General features: G+C 41.3%; 1 protein-coding gene across 6 annotated transcripts in view; it reads right to left on the bottom strand.

The window, feature by feature from the left end:
- Nucleotides 1–44: 44 nt before the first annotated feature.
- The window catches only part of ptprz1b (protein tyrosine phosphatase receptor type Z1b), a 54,385-nt gene continuing 34,249 nt past the window's right edge, over nucleotides 45–20,180 (bottom strand). For 3 of the 6 annotated variants that reach the window (XM_054800441.1, XM_054800440.1, XM_054800436.1), the window contains 30 exons: nucleotides 16,774–16,953; nucleotides 15,123–15,274; nucleotides 14,946–15,041; nucleotides 14,800–14,866; nucleotides 14,494–14,651; nucleotides 13,536–13,683; nucleotides 12,839–13,023; nucleotides 11,572–11,698; nucleotides 11,453–11,493; nucleotides 10,962–11,378; nucleotides 10,690–10,876; nucleotides 10,058–10,258; nucleotides 8,392–8,536; nucleotides 8,221–8,312; nucleotides 8,051–8,136; nucleotides 7,135–7,155; nucleotides 6,588–6,684; nucleotides 6,436–6,518; nucleotides 6,221–6,355; nucleotides 6,011–6,142; nucleotides 5,785–5,942; nucleotides 5,572–5,707; nucleotides 3,924–4,070; nucleotides 3,722–3,815; nucleotides 3,557–3,630; nucleotides 3,341–3,469; nucleotides 3,114–3,269; nucleotides 2,183–2,325; nucleotides 1,964–2,099; nucleotides 45–1,875 (listed from right to left, as the gene is read on the bottom strand). In XM_054800441.1, the coding sequence (XP_054656416.1) occupies nucleotides 1,732–1,875; nucleotides 1,964–2,099; nucleotides 2,183–2,325; nucleotides 3,114–3,269; nucleotides 3,341–3,469; nucleotides 3,557–3,630; nucleotides 3,722–3,815; nucleotides 3,924–4,070; nucleotides 5,572–5,707; nucleotides 5,785–5,942; nucleotides 6,011–6,142; nucleotides 6,221–6,355; nucleotides 6,436–6,518; nucleotides 6,588–6,684; nucleotides 7,135–7,155; nucleotides 8,051–8,136; nucleotides 8,221–8,312; nucleotides 8,392–8,536; nucleotides 10,058–10,258; nucleotides 10,690–10,876; nucleotides 10,962–11,378; nucleotides 11,453–11,493; nucleotides 11,572–11,698; nucleotides 12,839–13,023; nucleotides 13,536–13,683; nucleotides 14,494–14,651; nucleotides 14,800–14,866; nucleotides 14,946–15,041; nucleotides 15,123–15,140 (3,753 nt within the window). In that variant the 5' untranslated portion in view covers nucleotides 15,141–15,274; nucleotides 16,774–16,953 and the 3' untranslated portion in view covers nucleotides 45–1,731. Of the gene's footprint in view, nucleotides 1,893–1,963; nucleotides 2,100–2,182; nucleotides 2,326–3,113; nucleotides 3,270–3,340; nucleotides 3,470–3,556; nucleotides 3,631–3,721; nucleotides 3,816–3,923; nucleotides 4,071–5,571; nucleotides 5,708–5,784; nucleotides 5,943–6,010; nucleotides 6,143–6,220; nucleotides 6,356–6,435; nucleotides 6,519–6,587; nucleotides 6,685–7,134; nucleotides 7,156–8,050; nucleotides 8,137–8,220; nucleotides 8,313–8,391; nucleotides 8,537–10,057; nucleotides 10,259–10,689; nucleotides 10,877–10,961; nucleotides 11,379–11,452; nucleotides 11,494–11,571; nucleotides 11,699–12,838; nucleotides 13,024–13,535; nucleotides 13,684–14,493; nucleotides 14,652–14,799; nucleotides 14,867–14,945; nucleotides 15,042–15,122; nucleotides 15,275–16,773; nucleotides 16,954–20,180 lie in introns of all 6 variants that reach the window. The other 3 variants (XM_054800439.1, XM_054800438.1, XM_054800437.1) reach the window with 3 other exon arrangements.

Consider the following 20,180-nt stretch of genomic DNA (forward strand, 5'->3'; position numbering starts at 1 on the left):
TTTTTTAAAGAGTTAAATGTCAAACAAAGAGACTTACATTTCAATCATATTCAAGCCAAGTCTTTATTCAATCTGTTTCTATTTACATACTGCACACGTTTGCGGCTGGAGATGAATGTGCTAACTTGCTACAATTATATTGATACAAAAGCGGTAACAATGTGTTAAATCTATGAACAGTAATTCAGTAGTGGAGTTATCAAAAAGAATCCACACAGTTATACAGTATATACGTGTAAATGGCTAGAAAATGTCATAGAAAATTTAGGTACAGTAAAAACTTACAGTAATTTGGCCTTTTGGTGCTTCAGGGATATTTACACACACGCACACGCACACAAGTAGTAAGTTGCTGGAGGAGAAGCTGATTGCTTGATTGATCGCGCCCGATTGAGGACCATTTAGACAAAATACGTTCAATACTGACAACAGAATTTTGATGGAATGTTACTCCCCTTAACGAAACTAACGAGACAGTACCCGCCGTTAGGAAAAATAGAAGTCGTTCAACAGTCATAGCAAAAAGAGCTTTAAAGTACAAGATGAATGTACAAGTGATTTACAAAAGGCACCGGGTACCAGAGCCAATGGCAGCCATCACTACTTTTTAAAACACCCCAAAATAACGCTGGTTCATTAGGGAATTAGCCTAGGAATGCAGTTCATTCATTTTCTTTCATAGGTAGTAATTTGTATTGTGTGATTTAAATGTGCTTTCGCACACAAATGCAATGGATACAGTGAAATTATATTCAGAATCTAGTTTTTAAAACCAGGCTGCGAGTTTATCACTTGACTTTGCTCTGTGAGCACGATAAAAATGACTAGCATGAGCTTGACAGTTACAGAAGTAACCTTTTTTGTCTTTTAAGGAAGCCGTGACATTTGCAGAAGATTACTTTAAAGGGGACCCATTATACTAATTTTCGGGCCTTTGTATTGAGTTCTGGGTTCCTCGAGAGCAGCTACACACGACAACCCGCACAGAAAGCTTTGTAGGTCTTCCAGACTCTGCACTTCTTCCTGCAGTGTTTCCTGCCTCCCGCCTGAACGGTGTGTGTAATTTACTCCACCCCGGCACCCCTCCAGGTACGCCTTCCTCCCAGGCGTCCAAGTGCTCCCGGACAGCTGCCGAACCCCTTTTGTCCGATCACTACACAAAATAAACAGTGAGGACACTGATAAATAGTTACTTACGGCTTGCTCTTCTGACTCTTCGACACGACCAAGTAACGTTGGAAAGGCGTCGGACGTCGAGCTTCAAATTGAAATGCCGTTGACAGATGAGCATATTTTTCTCTTGCTGGCCAGGAATCAGCAACTCCAACCACTTCTGCCTGACGCTTGCCTCTTTAGGCACACTCGAACAAACATTTCCGGGGAGCCATTACTCGACGTGCTAACACCGTGAACAGAGCGAAGCAGAGCGGGGGTGCTGGGCATATAAGGAAGTCCGTGTTGAATTGAAAAACTGTAAAACACAGCGTGCAGAGCCGTCCAAAACTGCTTTCAGGGCTCGCTTCCAAATGCGCAAACCTCATTATCTGACATGTTGGCATCATTTAACACGAGAATTCAACATTGTAACAACATTTAGAGCTCAGAAAAGAGGAAAAGCATAATAGGTCCCCTTTAAAAAAAAAAAAAAAGTACTCACACCTCTTCGATGCTTGCAGAGACGACTTAAGTTCAACACGTGTTTTAGCGTTAGTGTATGAGTGTGTGTGGCCTCTACATGAGTGACTCAAGGCTTTCAGCAATGTTGGTCTTCCCTAACAGTACTGAACCATTGGTTTCTGGACTCTGGAGGGCTCGCTGATCCTCCTGGCTGCTCACCAGACTCAGCACTGCATGGTACAGATACTGGTACTGCTCCTGCAGGAGGCCGATGGCTTTTCTCATTATTGTGCCAACAGCAGTGACACGGGTGTGTGTGTGTGTGTGTGTGTGCGTAAGTACTTACTATATCATTAAAGACCCCCGGCCTCATGAGGTTTGTCATACGTGCCACCTGGTAGACATCGACTTGTCCCTCTTCCTGTAAATGATTGGACAAGGTGGTGAGGGCGCAGAAGAGCCCAGATGTAACGCCTCCCAACCTACACACAATAGAAAGCACAAGCTCAATAAGATTTTTAAAAATGATTAAGTCCAATGCAAGAGTAATGTATGTTGTACTCACGGGTCGTGCACCACTGTTGGTCCGTTTGTGTGTCTGCTGTGCTCACTGACTGTGTTGATAAGGTCGAAACAATTCCGAATCGGGCTGTCCGGGTTGGGCCAGCAGGATGCAATGTAAAGATGCACCTCCAGGGCAAAATTGTTCTAGAAATCAAGTATATTTTAGGTTACCCTTTCGCATTGCCACGCACCCTCAAAAAACTTGTAATACGGTCTTGCACCCCCCCCTACAAAATGATGCCAATTTCCCAGTAAAACAATAAAAATTCATAGAAGAATTACAGCAGATCCCCACTTTATTAAATGCATTATAAGTTCTGCGCAGATAAACGTATACGTACTCACCGCTAATGTACGATGATGGATAAACAGATGAGTCAACTGAGTCGTGTGTATAGGTTATATACAAGTTTCACTTTTGTGTATCGCAGCAGCTATGGTGCATTCAAGGATTGACGTGTATTATCACATACAGTATTTATAAATGATTACCGGGTGAATGAAATGTCCTATTTTCAGATAAAACATTTTTTTTAATAACTTTTTTTTTTTTTTTTTTTAAACCAAAAAACGCAAATTTGCGGGGCTGATTTGCAAATATTCGGAGATCCACTGCAATGTCATTTTTGGGGAAAACTCAAGGATGAATGCAAATAAAATGTGGACATTAAAATAACAATTTTAATGCAAGTTCAGAAAATATCAAAAATTGTGTTGAGGTCCAAAACAGAGACTTGAGTTTCAGACATGAATTTTGGTGATTTTTAATTTTTTTTTAAGTATATATATATATATATTTAATATATTGGAATATTTGTATTAACCATTTAGATACTGGGGCAAAGTAGTGGAGCATTGGAGTCTGTTGTTGACTTCAGGACTCCATCACTACAACCGTGAATGTGAGCTGTGTATTAGAAAATGAGCAATACCTGTGTGGATTCTAATGTAAAGTCCTGCACCAGAACTTTGTCATCATTGGACAGACACAGCATCTTCTCCCCTGAATACACCACAGTGAATCCGTCAAAGCTCATTATCTGGTCTTTAGAAGGCCAGTAAAGACACGGATCCCCGTTCTCACTCGTCTGAAAGAAAGAAGCAAGTGTGTGAAAGCTGTAAACACACATCTAAATACTGTGCATGTCTGTGTTCTAACATGATGATGTGAGTCGGGCAGATGGACGACGGTGCGTGTGTTGTGTTCCCAGATCATTCGCCAGAAATCCTCCACGGTGCTGCTAAGAGGGGTCTGACTCACGATGAATTCTTTACTGTGGTTATGGCCCTGTTAAAAAACACCAGCGGCATGACATAATATCTTTACAACACCTTGAATTGACTTTCTCAGAAAAAAATAAGGAATTTGCTTTACCAGCACATATGAGGCGTTGATGTAACCTGAGGAGTTTGCTTCTGTGGCAGTTAGACAGACTCTGGATCTCTCCACTACAAACATAGACACAAGGAAATAACACTTATGTTAAAGTTATACCACTTTAAAACGACTGTATATGTAACATGTGAACACGAGGCTTACCAGGCATGAGCGCTCTGGCTCTGTTCCTCATTGCGTTGCCGTCTCGCAGAGCCGTGCTATAGTCAGCGTGCTTGGCTTGGCGTTGACTAATCAACTGAAATACACAGTCAATTATCATGTCTCAATAAAGCCAAATGTTTACTGGATAATATGATAAATGTGCCGGTTCACAACAATCTGTATTGTGAGACCAAGTGTGTACCTTGAACTGTTTGTCCATGCGCGTCCTGCCTGACACTCCAGGCGTTAGGAGGTCGGACACGTACGTGTGGAGGAGGTCAGAGGTGACAGAGGTGTGGCGACTCAAGATAGCCTCCGCTAAGACGTCGTGGATGAACACATACTGCTCCTAGAGCCAAGGAGGAGGATTACTCCAAAAACATACCCCCCAGTCAAAACAAAGATTTGATGGGAACTGGGGCACCTAGTCTAACCAGATTGCTTAATTCAAAGGTGTACAAAGTACGGCCCGGGGGCCATTTTTGGGCCGTAGCCCATTTTTTTTGTTGACCCTCAGCATTTATTAAAATAACATACATTCATGATTAACTCATTCAATACCAAAGACTTATTCATACGTTTTTATAAACCCGAACATCCGAGCCCAAAGATGTACAGTGTATTTATAGGTCGCTTTTTAGCGTGATAGGTAAAAAGCGGTGAGACTAATGGGTGTCACTTTTACAGCAGTTTTAAGCCATAAAAACGGCCACAAGGTGGCAGAAGTGCATTTGATATGGGCATGTGAATTTGAATGGAAAACACATAAATGACAGCAAAGAGGAACTGGAAGAACGTGTAGGGGAAGGTTATGCACTGTAGGGAAATTTATACACGTGCATACACCCCCCCCCCCCCCCCCCCCCCACCCACACACACACACACACACACACACCCACCCACACCCACACACACGGTTCAGTTCCATCCATCCATTCGTTTTCTATGCCGCTTATCCTCATTGGGGTCACGGGGGTATGTGGGAGCCTATCCCTGCTGATTTTGGGCAAGAGGCGGGGTACACCCTGGACTGGTCGCCAGCCAATCGCAGGGCACATATAGACAAACATTCGCACTCACATTCATACCTATGGACAATTTTAGAGTCCCCAATTAACCTAACATGCATGTTTTTGGAATGTGGGCGGAAACCGGAGTACACAGTTCAGTTCCAAATGTGAAAATTGTAAAATGTTTGTGGTGTTATATTTGGAAATAAATTGGCATTTTCATGTGAAACAACCCTTTTTTGGTGTTGTTTATGTTGTGCTATAGTTGTTTAGACATTTGAGGTGTCACAAAAGCAACACAAAAAAAAACAGAGTTATGATTGAAATGCATCTTTTCGCAAAAAGTGGTTTTTCTCTCTTTTTTTAGTTGGGAACTGATTTTTTCCTGAAACTTACCCCATGTTCTACTGCTGATTACTAAAGAATGGGAAAAGGTAGAAACAAAGTTTTTTCTCTGATGAAAGATAATCTTTCTTTTGGTAGGTTCCATGTTTATATATCCGTAGAACACAATATTCTGTGTGCCTTGAAAGATCGGTCAAAATCGTCTAAAATGGCTGGTACTGAAGGGGGTGTCTTTTGAAAATTTTCTGGGATTGAATGAGTTAATGAGATATATTATTCAATATTACACAAATTTCCTTTGTCACCTATGACACAAAGCTATGTTGTTTGTGTTGCTTAGCATATTATGACCTGCGCTTGATTGGTTTTAGCACCTTAATGCACAAAATGTATCAAAGTGGCCCGCCTGCATTCTTCAATTTTTATGTATGTGGCCCTCAATGAAAAAACCTTCGACACCCCCTGCTTACTCATTTAAAAAGTGCATTTGTGTACCTCCGTCTGAACCAAGTAGTTCCTCTGTGTCCGCACATGTTTGAGGAACCCGAGGACATTCACCGTCCCCTGATCCTCGATCTGCTGCAGCATGCTGTCAATCACGATGTAAGTTCCTGTTCTTCCTACTCCAGCACTGTGACACAGATACAAATTATTCCTAATACTACATTCACGACTTAAACACACACACATGCAGTATAACAAGGCTACCTGCAGTGCACCAGGACGGGTCCCATCTCTTGCGTTCGGGCGCGAGACGATGTTCTGATGAAGGACAGGACAGGCAGGGTGTATTCTGGGACGCCCATGTCTGGCCACTGGGTGTAGTGGTAATGGTGGACTGTGTGTTCCACTTTCCTCTGACATGCCTGTTGGACCAGAGATGGTTGTGGTCTGTTTGGGTTCATGTTCACATAGAGTGTGTGTGTGTGTGTACCTTATTTGTGGTGTCTCTGACAATGAATGTCCGCACAGTGTAGTAAGCAAGAGTCTTGGTGCTCTTCAAGGTCACCTGGTACGGACCATAATCCTCCTGACCGTCCTCTGGCCAGTACTGATCACACTTTGTCTGTCATATTAAACGAAATAAACAATGATGAAGATTATTAGTGATTGCACTTCATTTAGTAGCAATAAGTGCTTTCACCCGTCCTTTCTCCTTCAGGTTGGTGATCATGACGATGATGCCAACGTTCTGCTGCCAGATCATTCTCCAGAAGTCTTCCCTGCCTGCTCTGAGCGGGCCCTGAGCTGCGATGTAGGCCCTCGTACGCTCGTAACCCTGCAGATAGACAGCAAAAACGGTCAAGGAACACATCTTTCCGTGGAAAACCTTACTTATAGTGTACTGAACTCACTTACATCAACAAAATTTGCGTTTATGTAGTCTCCACATGCCCCATCTCGGTCTAAACTGTTGGAGAGCTTCACTCTACTATGATCATCTGGAGTGAAAAATGATTGAGAAGTTATGTGACCAAAAGTGCCAATGAAACATGTTGAATTAGACATACAGGCCAGGATGTTGATGTATCTGTTCTTGGATTTGTTCTCTGGTTGACTGGAGCTGTCAGCAGTGATGCCCATGTCCACTGTGCACGCTTGCACCTCCTAAAACACACACACATAGTTCATATTTGTAGAAGAGGATTAAAAAAAAGGAGTATACCAAGCTGTATAGAAAGAAGAATGCAATGCTTCACCACATAAAAGCAGATATTTTATGTGACATTTTTGGAAATACACACTTATTCCAAATTTGATGCCTGAAATACAAGACAAACTTGTGTAATGGTCAAACAGTTAAAACGATGTAAGTTGAGGCATGCAAAGTGTGCTGTGGTCTTTAATGGGTACATTTCAAATAAAGGACCATGCAGACGGATACCTGACTGGTATGAGCATATGTCGATAAGCATTCAAATCTACAGGGTTAATATTTGCTTGCACATTTTGTCCACTGTATCTTCACAAATGCAAACATCCCATTCAGAATTGGTGTGTATTTTCCTTACATTGTATCATTAATCCATAACAGTAGAGGGGTGGTGAGCATCTTACCTCGTAGGACTCTTTCACAATCTAATGGAGGGTGGAAGTGAGGATGCAGAAAGCACGACGATGGCGGTGGAGTTGGTGAAAGGAGAGTTTGGGGAGGGGTTGAGGGGGGTGACACACAGGCAGACAGGGAGTCAGTGCAGGTACAGGAACACAGGGTTCATAGACACACAGAGAGGCTGACAGCACTAATTATGGAGTTTTCCCAGCTATCTCTTGTGCTTATGTAACTTTGAGTCTGTGGTTTTCTCTCATTTAAATGCACACCACAAATGAAATCGGTCACAAAAGAGAGCCAAAGGGGCAGTTAAAAGAGGGAAGTATGGTTTATTAAATGTCCTTTCTGTGTGCGTTACTTCATGCTAGGAAACAAGAGGTGACTGAAGCCATGCAGATGTACCCGGTTTCAACACTATAGGAACCATGTGGAAAATCATGAATTAACTGCTTGCACATAGTAAGATTTTGCTAAAACCGCTTGCTAAACAGTGTGATGTTAGTGTTTATGGAAGTGCATTATTGAAAAGCTATGTCAACCGGGGCAAAATCTGCCTCTAACACAGGGATGTCCAAAGGGTGCCCCAGGGTCCATTTTCGGTGTGTTTTTTAGTGGCCCCTGGCATGTTGTAGAAATAAAATAAATCTACTATTAATGTGCTACAGTATATTAATAGATATTTCACTAATTTGTATGTCACTCACAAAGCTGAGATGTTTTGTTTAGATAGCTTAGCATATATTGACCTACACTGTATTGGTGTCAGCAAAATGTAACAAAGCGCCCCTCCCAACCCCCACCCACATTCTTCATTTTTTCTGTATGCAGAACTCAGCGGAAAAAGTTTGGACACCCCTGTTGTAATATCTACAAACAAAAAACAGACTATTTTCCAACTTGACTATTTTAAGGAACACGTACCTCAAACTCCTTGGAGAAGGTGTTGGTGCTGTGGAGCTCCATGACATTCTTCACAAACTGCTTCACCGTCAGTGGCTCGTGACCGTCTGGCACACCGTAAGTCAATTCACACTTGAAGTGATGATAACAGCACGTTGTGACTAAGATGCAATAACGTTTATGCGTACTACCTGTGGCAAGCAGCAGCGGTGTGGACGGAGCTGATATGACTTTCGGTGTTACGCTGTCATCTGGGTAGAAGTTAGCCGTCTGGAAGCAGTTTCTGTGACATAAGCAAGTTATAAAAGAGATGCGCACACGTGGCTTATAGTCAGTGTGATGTCAACTTTGTGTGTGTGTACCTCCAGTAGACAAGTATTCCAACCAGCACCAGTAAACATAGGATAGTGAGAGTGGACACAACAGCCAGAGGAATGATGGTCCGCTTCTCCCTCTCCACACCTCCAACCAACCCAACGTGAGATTCATGACTGCTGTTCCTTCCCTCTGACAGAAAAAGAAAGTGTCAAGGTCAAGGTAATCTTTATTATCTCCAAAGGGCAATTTGTTCTACAGCCAGCAGTATTACACACACACAAACTAACAATAAATACAAAATTAAAAACAAAAACAATAAATACAACACCAACATCAGAAACAGTTATTCAGCAGAACAGTGGCTACATCCTCTGATGAGCTTTTTTACATACGGCATCCACCTGAGACTTGAATGTAAGCCTTTGGTCCATCACCGTTCCCAGATATTTGTACTGCTGCTTATCAATGACAACAGGTGAGAAGGCTGTAGGATTCTTCCTAAAATCTACAAACATCTCCTTGTTTTTTTGACACATTCACATTTAAGAAGGACGTGCGACACCAGTCCATAAATTCAGACACTACACGGCCATGATCAGAGTCATCATGCGTAAGAAGAGACGCAATCGCAGAGTCATCTGCAAATTTGAGGATATGCCGGCCCGGGTATGGAGTTTGGCACTCCTTGGTATTCAAGAGAAATACAAGAGGGGAGAGGACACACCCAGTTGCGATGCAGTGGAAGATAAAAGAACATCAGATAAAACAGTTTACTCTCACACACTGCAACCTACCAGATAAAAAGTGAGGGAGTTATACAGGGGAAGAACATTTGTAGATACACAGTGTAAAATAAACTCAAAGGACTGGGACTGAACTGATATATTGGGGAAATGGTAATGTAGTCTGATTAGCCCATGCTTCTTTCACGCTATACAAGCCAACAGTATTTTTAGTTGTTGTGGTATTTAAAAAAAAGAACAACCACCAGAGCGCGCCATTGAGCCACAGAAAAACCGACATTAGGAGAGCCTTGCCCTTGGAAGATGCTGTAAAGAGAGTTCAGAAAAATCAACTAGTAGTGGAAGAATATGTAGTCGCATGTCCCTTCACTTTTAGTTAACATTTCCCCTTCAATACGTCTCTGAGAGTGTGAGGCACACGCTTCTGATGCAGTGCATCAAAGAAAAGGAACATGAAAGTTAAAAGTGAAGCGGAATTAGACAACGTAAAATGCTAAGAAAGTGGAGAAATGCTGATAAACATTTGCTGTATCTTTGGTTTAAGCCGCTCGACTGCCGCGACCATCAGTAAGAATAAAGACAGTATCCTTGAACATGTGAAAGGACCTGCTCTTATGAAATGGGCAGTGATAACTAAGCAGTGTAGTGGTCTCATTATTGAAACTTGCTCCTCCAAATAAGCCTATCTCTCTCCCCTTCCAGTGTGTCCAGCGTTACTTATTACAGTTTCATTTGATTCTTGCATCTAATCTTTTTATTATTGTATTGTATATGTCCTCCATATGTTCTGTGTTCAGTGTGAGTGTCTTCGGTGTTAATTTAGGTGGAAGTTCCGACTTGCACTAAAACTTGACCCACACCTTCCCATGCAATAACATGAGAAAGTGTGTCTAAACCTTTGAGTGTACGGTGTTATAAAGCCATGAGCCCATTGGCCATCATGAGAGAGGTGGTCCTCAGGTCTTACCATTAAACATAGGCTGGGTGGTGTGCATGAGCACCCTAAGGAGGGACGAGGAGGTGAATGACTTGTAGACCGTATCGGCAAGGGTGTTGCTTGCAGTCACCGTCCTCGTTGTGATCCAGAACGAGGTCGAGGCTGAGGCGGTGCTCGTTTCTGGAGGCTTGTTTACAGAGGACTCGTTTGTCCCTTTGGCCACCACACCTCCTAGTAAGAATAAAATAATATTATGATTGTACAACTGCATAACTGAGTGTGTCAAAAATTCGGCCTTTTAAAAAAAAAAAAAAAAATGTTCAGTTGTGAATGACAGGGATGTATTCATTTAATGATATGTTTATTATTGTAGTTTGCACTGGTGAAGAAATTAAGTTGATTGAATTAAGTTGATTTATTTTAATTATTAAAATCTTTTTAATGTATTCATTTTTTCCATTTAGAGAGCTTCTAATATTTTGTCTCTCGATTGTAGCTATATAAGATATTTATTAAATAAAATGTTAATTTAAATCTGATGTTATACATTTTCATACACAGACAATTACTTGTCACTATCAATACTGTTCATGGGAAGATGGTGGTAAAAGTGACAAATTAGTTCAGTGGCAAAAGGACAAGCTCTTCCCACCAAATCCTACCTGGCAGAGCGGCAGTGGATCGTTCCAAAGAGGAGGTGGTGATTTGGGATGAAGAGCTGTTGACTGAGTCTTCATAGAAGACATCTGTGACTTGGATGTCCTCCCCGGTGGAGGAGTAGAGGTCCGACTGTGAAGAAGGGAGGCCACTTTCACTTTCATTTGAATCTGTTGGGCTGAGCTCTTGCGACTGCAATCCCAAACATGAGCGGCTTGATTTAACACGCACCGTGCATACAGTAGAAAATGCAACATATTCAATTATTTTTCACTACCTGATGTATCAGAGACGCCTCCTCCGTGATTTGACGCCGGACCGTAGGCAGAGTGTTGGGCTGAGAGACAGGAAACAGGAAGCCCGGTTGCTCGGTTATACCAGTCACCCAGATTGCACTGTTCCCATCCAAACCGCCATGAGTAAATATCCTTTGTGTTCGAGTCCTCCGCTCCTCATCGATACGGTTTTTGTTTACGTCACCACTTTTAGGCTTTGTCGGTTTCTTTTTTACATTCGGGTTGAGCCGTGTTTTCTGTACGGAGGTCTCAGGAGGAGGCTTTGGGGTTGACTGAGTGGGTTGATTCTGGTAAACTCTGGTCTGCTCTGCTGGGATCTCCTCTACTGGACTGTGATCTGGGGTTGAATCCAGAGGATTGGGATTCTCCGGTTTCTGCCATCTGACATTAGTTGGCACCTAGTTGTGGGTGTGACATAAATTCATTATATAAGAAACGTAACATTTAAATGTGTGTGGGAAAAGTGTCCTACCTCTTTGCTGCCTTTAGAAACATCAGGAAATGAATCACTGTCTAGAAAACACATATAAAAATACTCTGTGCTTTATTCAATTCAAATTATTTGTCTTTTGTGTGTATGCATGCTTGTACCAGGGTCCTCTAACGGCATGTCCACTATAATCTGGTCACTCCATCTTCCTCTGAGGCCGTTGTTGCAAACGGCCATCACCTGAACCACATAGCTGCTGTTGGCCAGCAGACTGGGAATGATGGCTCCCTGTAAATCCACATACACTGTCTATTTAAATGACTTGAAATGCATGAGAAAGTGGTAAGGACAACGTGGCTTTCGTTGACCACATGGTCATTTATTAACAAGTACAGTATATTGCATAACACAGCAGCAAGAGTTGTAATAACAAAAAGGAGCAAACTGCTCTTCCAGGATTAATGCTGGTAATGAGTTCACTGTGAAAAACAGTACAATGTAATTGTAACTTTCAAATCAACTGATAAGCCTGCTGGATGCTGACCACTCATGATGCTCCATATGCAGCTACAACCATCTTGTGGCGTTAAAGGAGGTTGCCTACAGCCACGGCTGTTAATGCCGCTGTATTTTGAGCTGCTGCAAATTAAAGATCCCGGCAGTTATTTGGTTTTGTAGATCACGCACCTGGAGACTATTGGAGACTCTGTGGTTGACTGAATTGAGCCGCTATCTGAAGCATTTATGGCAGGGGTGCCCATTACGTCGCAGTAGATCGCAAAGGTAGTTTAGGTCGATCGCATAAACGTCACTTTGTAGATGTCATATGACATCAGTCAGCGGTAAGATGCCTATATCTACAGTATAAGAAAAGTTATCTGTTCACTTGTAGCAGCTAGTTAAGTCAGGCTTGTCTGAGGGCTTTGCTTCGCGTGAACACTATAGAAATGAGTGTTTTTCTACTCTTCCCTTTTATTTCATAATGAACAGAAAAATGTGCCTATTGCTGAAAGCTTTTTAATATGCTGTCTTGACTTCGGCTGCATCACCTTTTGCATAATCATTTTCATTCCTTGTATATCAGGAATGTTTGATAACAAATGCTAACTGGACATAATACGTGAAGTGTGTGTCTAATGCACGCTACGTAGCTACTTAGACTGACATACAGGTACTACTTACCTATGTACACAACTATTGAGGAACTATTGAGGCATGCTGAAAAAGTGCGTGTACCCTGATATATAATGTACATACATGCTCATATTTATAAAGACAGTAAATATATATTTTCTATATTTATACTAGGAGGTAGATCTTTGGGACTTGGTCATTTTAAAAGTAGCTCGCAGGCTGAAAAAGTGTGAGCACCCCTGATTTACGGTATACTAATAATTTAGTCTGACAGGTGTGTGGGATGTTTCATACCACGTCCTGATCCCCGTCGGTCCTGTACTCCTGCTTCTTCTGGTTTCGGCCCTGCAGCCTCTCGTAGGTGACGGTGTACCAGTCGATGGTCGTGTCGTAAACAAAACGGGGGCGCTCCCACGTCACTACAATGGTCGTCTCGTTCTGTGCGTCAGCTTGGACGTTTTCTGGCGGCGAACTGCAGGCTAGAGTCATTAATTACATTAAATTGCTTGGAAATTATGTCAAGATAGAAAAACAAAAGTATAAATGTTTATAAAAATAAAAAGAAACATGAGGATGTTGGCAGGAACTTAGTAGTAGGTGTGTATGCTGCATAAATTTGATACAAGCTAAAAGGCCCGTTTTTCAAAATAATGAATACTTTATTTTAATTTCAAAAAGAGCAGCAGAATAAATTGAGCGGCGTTTATCTACAAAGTTGAGCTCCCTGGCAACCTACTTTGTATTTGAATTTACGCAGATGGGTAGGGGAATTATATCGTTTGATGACTGTGACTGAGGCTGACCTTGGAGGACAACATTATTCAAAAAGCAGACCTATGCAATGTACCGTAAACACCAGGTTTACTTTGGCTTGAATTACAAGTGTACTAACCCCATCCAACAAAAAGGAGGCCGTTTTTGACGACTGACACTGAACAACTGTAAAAAGTCATGACATTGTGGTTGGTGTGGGTGTATGATGAAAACATACTGGGCGTGGGCACGTCCTCCACTCCCGTGTACGAGGCAAACACCTGTCCAATGAACTGCTGCTGCTCCCTGAAGTTGTTCTGCAGGTAATCAGTCAGCATCACATATCCCGCCTGCTCCATGGTCATCACCTCACAGAACACCTCCAACTGCAAAGAGGTGCATAGCCGCAGGCATTGGGACCAGGGTGATCATCAAAAAACAAATATGTGGCTCTCTTGTTTTGATACAGTTGCCAAAATAAACGGTGTAAGAGGCTTGTGTTTGCGCCAGGCGAATAGAGAGCACTGCTCTATTTTTAGTTGGCTCCTATGTGCCCATGTCATGCCTTGTCACTCTCATTTTCATCATGCAGACGCGTATGCTTGTACAATACATACACAGCCACTGCAATGACTACAGTCTTCCTGCAGTGTAATAGTAATGGTTTTTTAACTTCAAACATGCATACAAGGTTACATTGAAGTACATCATATGTTTACAGGTACACAATTCAACATGCACAAAAAGCAATAGGAAGAAGCCGATCTTATTTAATCCTACCCTTTCTCCGTGTCACAGCAATTACTTGTAACTTATTCACTTCCTGTGTTCAATATGTACCAGTTACCCATTGTTTAATAGTAAAAGAAAAAGGATAAAGATGTGTAATAAAAAAAGAGTTAATCCAGTTTGTAGCGTTTTCAATAATATAAATAAATATCAAACATTGTTCGGTGATAAGTAAATACAGGATGTGCAATAAATAATACCTTAATTAATAATAACACAAATGAAGAGTACATAGTAAGTACAGGATTAAAACTAACATAAAATTTAGATCATTAATATAGTTGGCATAAACTTGTATGATAAGTAGATAAAAATGATTAATTTTGTCATTTTTATTAATGTATGAAATTGTGTAATCAATGTTGTGGCTGGTGAGTGTAACAAAAGTGGAATGAAAAACTACTGACCTGTGTTTCCGATATGGCCACAGCCTGTTTAAAGACCACCCATTCCACCGTCTCCGTGCAGGGAGGAGAAGTCAGCGAGCCGTTGTAGATGTAGTATTTGTCTGTGTTATTTGGCAGCAAAGACTGCAAGGTGAAGGCCTCCATTGATCCACTCTTACCTGCACCCACAAAAGTAGGAAATGGAACTACAGTTTTTTCAACCTGTGAGAGCCTATTAAAGAACATTTTTAGTGAGAGATGAAAAAGAGAGCTAAGGACTTTATTATACATTAGGTATATGTTTGTTTTTCGAGGGGGGTGACTCACCAAATCGACTAACAGTGTTGACAGCATCTACGACAGGACTGAGGTTTCCGTTGTCATCCAGGCTGATCTGTGGACAGGAACAAGAGCTTCTATGAATTTACTGAGTTCATTTATTAGTTGTGGCAGACATCAACATGCCATTTTACCTCAAACAGCACAGCTAATGCAGCAATCCTCCCTCCCCCCCGGACGGCTTCATCTAAACTCTGGAAGTCATCTGGATCATAACAGTAGATTTGCATCTGAAATAAATGCATGGATTCAGTTCAGCATACAACAACAAAAAAAAATGGCAGATGTTTTGAATGCATTTTGTTTTGTACCTCAAGTGGGTATTTCATCCCATTCAAGCTGTGCTCGGACCCTTCCAAAGTAGTATTGCAGCGCCCCCAGTGGAAGGCGATGGTTTCAACACGGAACCTGGAGCTCAGCCCTCCTCCACTGACAAAGAAGTTTCCATCCACAGTGATAGCCACTAAAACACATATGCATGTTAAGTTTAGATGCACAATACACTCACTTGCGGCATGTGTAGGTACACCTGTACAATCTAATGAGATCCAGGTATTTATGTAACAATACGTTATTATTGTACTGCAGTTTGCTGCGGTGTAGAACTGCACTGCATCACACGTTTTTGCACTGAATATGATTATATTACAACTGCCAAGTTGGTCCTCGAGCTGGATTGGTTATTACAGGATATGAAATAGAGTGAAGTGAGACTATACAGCTCATGTATTATTCCTCATTATATCATGCCAGCTCTGCATTACTACCTGCCCTGATATCCAATTTCCTGCCTGACTCAAAAGAGTGAAAAAAAGATTAATTTGAGACCCTTTAAACATATAGATAGGATACACGTCCTTCACAGTGAGACTGCTCAGACAGTATTATCTGGTTATCAGGCAAGACTTCACCCGTTACACTTTCCCCTCGCCATCTATTCATGTCGGCCTCATTTTTCATGTATGCGAATTCTCTTCTTCTCTTTTCTTTTGCCTCTTGACATTGATCATCTTTTACTTCTCCACACGATCGCTCTGTAGTGTTGTGCCTCTGGCTGCCTCTCTTTCAATGACTCCTGCTGTCTCTGTTCCTTTAAATCCTCACGGCTCCTCTACTTCGTTAACCTCCATGTTGAAGGGTTTTTTATTTTTTTGCTGCATCTGGAAAGTTAAGCTTCTTTCCTCATCCAGGGATTAAGATGTTGTGCTTTATTGAAGCAGAATGATATCAGATTCATTGCTATTGATTGAAAATACAGCAAATTGCCATTACTTCTTATATGCTGTTTCGATACAATCTTGCCTAAAGTCCTACAGTTAGACAGTTATGGTAATATGTTCAAGATCATGTTGATCAATGAAGCACCATCATCAAACCACTGTCTTGCAGCAAAAAAATGTGAATAATTCAATATGATTTCGCTGATATTGAGAACTCAGGGTGCCACAAGATCTCGCAAGAGTAAGGCCCTGTCCACACGGCAACGCTCTTGAGATTTTTTTGGCGGGTTGAAAAAAAGTGGAAATATTCAGATATTATGTTGGCTTGTCATCAAAGCTCACTTCTGGTCACATTGCGGTGTGTCGGTGACGCCATTGTTTTCGTGTGCATTGGGGGTTCTAAAGATTTATACATGCAAATCAACAGGCACAAAGTGCTTTCTCCAGAGCTTTTCTTCCTGTCACTTACACATACCAGTCCCTTGAAGAGCTGCAACACAGAGGCCCACTCAAAAAAGGTGTGTCATAATTAGATAGTTATGGTAATAATTTGAAGATAATGTTGATCAATGAAGCCTAGTTATCAAACCACTGCTGTGATGATTGATTAATTATGATTTACTGAAAACACGATTTACAAAAAATGATTGATTTTGTCTTTATGTTATTTTTCCCAAAACAGGTCTAAAAAAAGTGGAGTTATCTTATATTCGGGTCAATACGGGTAAGAGCGTCAACAAACCTGTTTTCCCGTTGTTGTGGATGGTGGTGGACTCTGCCGTAAGCCTGTCCCAGCCCTCTAGTTGTAGTTTCTGGTACTGCAGCCGCACCTGAGTGAACGTCTCGTCGATGTCCACAGGAGACTGCCTGGCACTGTTACAGGATGGGTACTTCTTACCCCAGTTACGCTGGTTGAGGGCACCTGCAAACAGATGTTAAAAAGTGTCAGTCATAATTTAATCATGGGTCATAAGTAATCCAGCACATACAGTAAATATAAAAGGGTCAATGTTGAGGTTGGCTGACTTGGCCTCAGGTCGCATTTTATCCATGTTTAAGATGTGCGTGGGCACAAATATTGTTTATTCATGATACCAGGCCTTTTATTCTCTGTAGACATGCACTGATGCTCCACAAGTGTGGGTAAATAAATGTCTTTATTTTGAAGTGCGCAGTATGACTTCTCTTTAATGTTGCGAGAGCTGTGTGTGTGCTTTGTCCATGAATAATGTAAAAGAATGAACAGCATGTGAACAAACAAATTTGCAGCCAAACACATACGGATACAACCAAGACATTTACTTGTGACAAATCACTTTACTAATTATCGAGCAGTAAAATGTGGAATTGAATTGAGTATGCGGGTGCATGTTAGGATATTTGTGCAAATGTATTCATGGCTACGTATCAAACGACGCGCTGGCATGGACACAAACACTGTAAATAAAACACCACGTCATCTGCCATTCACAACTGGAGAGAAAACAAACAAAGAGTTTAACCTTTCGGTGCATGAATATGTTTCAGTTTTGTAGCTAATCGGCACAACGCATTTTATATTCAAAAGGAATTTTTGAACCCCACAACCCACATTCAAAATTCACATAGAACCACTGTACTGCCAATCAGCACTAATAGAAGCGGCTGTGTGGGAGGCAAAGTAACATCTCGGGAAACTTGCATCAGAAGAGCAAGGAGAATGCAGCGCTCAGGATTGTATGCAGACCGAATGGCTGTGTGGTAGTTGTGTGGGGTATGTTATCATGAAGTCAGTGTGCATCGGCACCAGCGCAGTCTTAATTAGAATGACAAACATTGAGTGATAACACACTCATTGCTACACCTGCACAATCTAATGAGATCCTGTGCAACAGCTGTATCCAAAATTAATCTTTTCAATAACTGAATATGCAATTTGCATGAGATAACCCTGACTTTCGTAAGAAATGTCTGCAGGGATACTAGTGAGGTAAAACTGGAACATCAGAAAAAGTAGTCTGAAATCGTTCCTGCCAGCTGCTGCTCCTCCTCTGTCTTCCTCCACAAAAGCAATAGGAATGTTGATTTGACAAAGCAATAATAATAATAATAATAATAAGTCAATATGCCCCCATATTGGTCTGTACAGCATGTTTCAAGGCTGAGGATGTATTATCTTTATTTAAATTTAGCCTGTTTTTGAAGTGACATCACTTGTTTGACATCTTAAAAGTCAGCCAACATGTGTAAATGCATATACCACCACAGGGCGACAGGGCAGAAAATCAAAAACTGTAATTTTATTGTCCATTTTTTTCCAAAATATTATACACGTTAAAAAAAAACAAAAACTAATTCATTTACATTTCATCTTTTTTAATTGTATAATTGACACTGAGTTTATGAGGGTTTATGATCGAAGGTGTGCATGCACAAATACAGTATATACAGAAGAGTTTTCATGCCTAATAGCAGAATGTACCGTCTCTCTCCTCCTGCCCACGCTTTAACCAATTAGGCTCCCTTGGATGGTGCGCACACACGCTGCAAAGTGCTAATTTCACCCTCTGTGAATAGGTTCCACCCTGCTGAGCGAGGGAGCCATTGAAAAATACATGCAAGATTATCGAGTTGAATAATGTAGGTCTCAACTTTTTTTGGGAGGGGGGTGTCTGTCTGCTCCTGTTTGCTTCACAGCTGGCAAAAATAGTCCAATACTTATCAAATATTAAAAGCCAGTAAGTCGCTGCTTGTGCAGTTTAACCCACGGTGGAACTTCTGAATGCGAATTATCGCAAGCAGTTTAACCTCTTTTTCATGCTTGCAGGTTTGAATAAGTCATGGCCACATTTAAATAACTTGACATGTGGGTATTCAGTTTTGAGGGCACCTTTTGTCAGAGTAAAATTGTAAAGTATAAATATGATTACGAAACTTTTACCCATTAAAAAGAAAGGAATCATCTGAATTATCACTTTTTCTTCTGTCATTTTACATTCAAATGAGAGAAGCACTCGGAGAGCGCAGACCTCCACCAAGCGCCTCCCCAGTCACACCAAAATAATAACCCTACATTTTTTGGATCAGTCTTTGATATTTTGTAGAACCTGTTGGAAACTTGTCCTGTACTTTTTTCTTAGTGCTATGACCATTTTTTATGGCATTATATGCACAAATACCGCCAGTGGTTCTACTGTATCTCTCAGTGTTAAAGAATCCTTAAAACTCCTGGATCCAGACGGTGATCCGGATCACCCAAAAAGGTAATTATTCTTCCATATCCCATTTCCGACAACTCCTGAAAATGCCATCCAAATTCATTCTGAACTTTTCAAGTTATTTTGAACACAAACAAACAGACAAACGCCGGCAAAAACGTAACCTCTGCCCGTAAAAACTTGTACATTCATGTAACACAAACGAAACAGAAGCTAATACTCAGGACGAGGGTAAATTCCATTGTAATATTTTTAGATGCAAGTCTTCTATAGCATTAGCGTTCCATTGGTCCAACCATCGGTCACATGACCTCACCTCTCTCCTCTTAAACCAAACTACCATTTTTTTTTAGGTTCAGTGTAATATAAGTGCACATGTGCTGTCAAGATATTGTTGTGCTGTGTGCTTGTCTACACAAAGGCATTTTATTCATGATATTGAATAAAAGGGGACACATACAGTACAGGAGGCACACAGTGATTGACATGAAAGAGTGAGCCATAAAGCTGACGAGCTCTTACCTCCACACGCCCACACAGCCACAATGTGACAGCCACATCTGCCAGATGAGATGATTGCTCATAAAACATGCAGGAGGAATCTATAGGGGGTGTTTCTCCTCATTTGATATGTCGGCTTCGAGTCTAGACGCGAAGATATGTCAAAGTCCCAAGAGGACAAAAAGAATAACTGGGATAAGACTGTACATACAGTTTGTATAAATATTAAATGAGAGATTGATTTACAAGTGATTCACTGCTTATTTGATGTTAGACTCTAGAGAAAAATACAATTACATTTCTCTTGTTACAGTTTTTCTCCATTGGTTTGGCTCATTTCTTGAAACTCTAAGATCATTTGGCCAAACCGACTTACAGTTCAGCACAACGCTACATACAGTAGCTCACTTGCAAAAGCACATGTCTGTCCCAAAAATGTTCACTCATGCTT

This window comes from Dunckerocampus dactyliophorus, chromosome 15 (assembly GCF_027744805.1).
Source record: "Dunckerocampus dactyliophorus isolate RoL2022-P2 chromosome 15, RoL_Ddac_1.1, whole genome shotgun sequence".
Taxonomy (NCBI): Eukaryota; Metazoa; Chordata; class Actinopteri; order Syngnathiformes; family Syngnathidae; genus Dunckerocampus; species Dunckerocampus dactyliophorus.